At 49.8% G+C, this 2,812-nt stretch overlaps 1 protein-coding gene across 1 annotated transcript in view; it reads left to right on the top strand.

Moving 5' to 3' along the window:
• Positions 1-16: 16 nt before the first annotated feature.
• Positions 17-2,812, top strand: part of LOC113204783 (transmembrane protein 47) — a gene marked incomplete in the record, with an annotated part of 22,021 nt that continues 19,225 nt past the window's right edge. Inside the window, 2 exon segments of the mRNA XM_026420081.2 lie at positions 17-206; positions 1,261-1,336. Of these exon segments, the coding sequence (XP_026275866.1) occupies positions 94-206; positions 1,261-1,336 (189 nt within the window).

The following is a 2,812-nucleotide window of genomic DNA, read 5'->3' as shown; positions in this document are numbered from 1 at the left end:
GAGCTTAAAAAGAAAAGCTCAGACGAGAGGAGAGAGTGTGTGTGTGTGGAGAGTGGGAGAGGGGAGCGCGTTTCGCCATTTTGAAATATTAAAATGAACATCACCTCTCAAGGTAGTGTTATGGGATGTAGTTTTGAAGCAGAGTCATTACCGGATTTCGATGAATTTGACTCGTACTCTGTTGTGGATGGCTACCATCAGGAGTCGTAAGTTTTCCTGACATTTACGGTTTAACCCGGCTTGCTGTGTCTGCTTGAGACCTAAAAATAGTTGATGTTTACTGTTGCATCGAAGTTGTTTTTAATTACGAATCTGAAGCAGACGATGCCTCAACTTTTAATTAGACTTCCCTCTCAAATTTTCTTAGGTAAGCCATGTCACAATTCCGTCTCTAGTGAGATTTACGTGTATTGTTTCTTAATCTGACTCATGAGGGTCAAAATTTGTTTTGGGTAATGAGGTCAAGAGTGGTACCTGACATTTGACATTTTTGGACGAACTGTGTAAATTGTGTCCTCCTTCAAGTTCCATCTGCCTTACTTGACAGTAAACATTATTCTCTGTTGGATTGTCAGTGCTGTCCTCGGTTGTCTCGCCCCTTTTCGAGCGCTCCTGAGGTTAGGGTTGCTCCATGTTACCTGTTGTTAGTCATCCAGTGGGTGTGTATCGATTGGTCATCGCGCCCGGGCGCGCGTCCAGTCGCTCGATCGTGGCCGAGCCAAGTGGTCAAGCAAATGCTAGAGCTCCCTCCGGGCCCTCGCGATTTTCCTGAAATAATTTCCCTGTTTCTGCTCTGTGTGACTGAAGTGTTGCGTGAAATAACTGCACCCTATCCTGGTAGTGATTTACTGTTACTAATTATTGGATTTTGAGTGAAAATCAGTTGTATTGTAGCGTTAATTCAAGCAAGTCACTCCTGCTAACTGCTGTTTAAGCTAACTTGTTTCTTTTGTTGTCTACTCCCGTTTGTGTACTTACGTGTGATCATTTGTTTGGCATGCTCCTTTTGGATTCAACTCAGTTGCTGAGACAAAACCATCGTCTCTGCTACTGTAACCATCGAGGAATTTGTAACGAAAATAACCTTACGGGTAAGTAGAACTAACTTTTTTATATTTTAGAAATAGACATCATGCCTGAAAAAGTGTTTGTAAACCCATTCACTCTGGTGCCTTTATTCTTTATAGACCTCTAGTGCTTTGCTCTATAGTATCTTGATCACTTATTCGTTAATTATCCCACGGTACTTTGATTACACAGGTCTAGACGACCCTCTGAGTACAAGATGGCACCTACGACCACCATAGAGACAGTCACCATCACTCGACCACTCAAGGTAAGCTGTCCACTATTTCATTTGCTCCTGGCTGTTTTAAGCACAAACGAACCCTTTAAATACCCTCCTAAGACTATCCTACGTTACATTTGATGGCCACACCCATTGCCCTTTCCGTTTGCAATGATCATTAGCCTCCATTTGTCCTTCCCCGTGCCCTTTCCGTCATAAATATTGATTGGGTCAACCTTTGTGTTGGGGCGCGCTGGACACGAAGGAATGCGTGACCTCGTCAACGCCGTGATGAAGGACGCTGGAAGGGTGGAGGGGGAGGGTAGCAGGGAGGTGGAGGTGGGCGGCCGCCTGGCAGCATGATTTCTTGTGTTGTGCTCCGCTCCCGGGCCCCGGCCCTAGGCCCCGGCGCGGACCTGTGACATGGCTCTATTGGTAGAGGCCGGCCCGCCGCGCCCCCGCCGCCCCCGCCCAGCTCCACCGCCCCTGCCCTGCCGGCCGGGGCCTAGGGCCGGGACCCGCCCCCTCAGCCGTTGTTGTCTGGCCCACAACCCCCTTGGGGTTGAAGGTGGCGGTGGCGGGGTAGGGAGGGCCACGGGCGGGGCGCGGGCCTTTGAGAATGCGGGAGTGACAGGGAGGGGGTAGGACACCCCTTTCACCACCAGCCCCTCCCAACCCTCCGGGTGCCGCCCCTCCGCACCCGCCCGCACCCTCCTGCCCAGGAGCGCGAGCCGAGGCGAAGTTGCCGGGCCGAGTCGAGCCGAGCAAAGCCCTGCCGCGGCTCCAGCAGGCGGGGCGGGGCGGAGCTAGGCTTGCACGATATCACGATATATCGTCGACGATACGATATTGGGTCGATATCGTGGGGGACGATATCGTATTGATCCGTTAGACGATACGATATGAGACGATACACGATAATGGCGATACCACGATATCCGACGATACAACGATACTGGACGATACCACGATATTGTACGATATCACGATACCACGATATTGTACGATATCACGATACCACGATATTGGACCATACCACGATATTGAACGAAATCACGATACCACGATATTGGACGATACCACGATGCTGAGGAAGCGCATTAAAGAAAGAATCCCACCACTCGAAATGGACAAGTGTCCACTTGATTGGTGGAAATTTCATGAGTCTAGGCTCCCAAACCTGGCGAAACTAGCGCGGAAATACCTGTGCATACAGGGCACCACGGTACCGTCTGAGCGGGTGTTAACACTGAATTCAGTGTGGGTGTTCGAGTGGTGACAGATTTTTGGCACTGCTTGACGGGTACTCACATCAACCAGCTAATATTTCTGTTCATGAACAGGGCTTTTGTAAAGAAGTAGTGTAGACGATACTCTCAAACGGGACGATACCACGATACACGATATGAGACGATATCACGATACACGATATTAGACGATATCGCGATACAGGGCGCTACCACGATACCACGATATGGGACGATATCACGATATCGCGATACAGGGCGATACCACGATACCACG

This window comes from Frankliniella occidentalis, unplaced genomic scaffold (genome assembly GCF_000697945.3).
Source record: "Frankliniella occidentalis isolate FOCC.00 unplaced genomic scaffold, Focc_3.1 Scaffold91, whole genome shotgun sequence".
Taxonomy (NCBI): Eukaryota; Metazoa; Arthropoda; class Insecta; order Thysanoptera; family Thripidae; genus Frankliniella; species Frankliniella occidentalis.
Note: the sequence above shows the minus strand (reverse complement) of the source record. Positions and strands in the feature narration are given on the sequence as shown.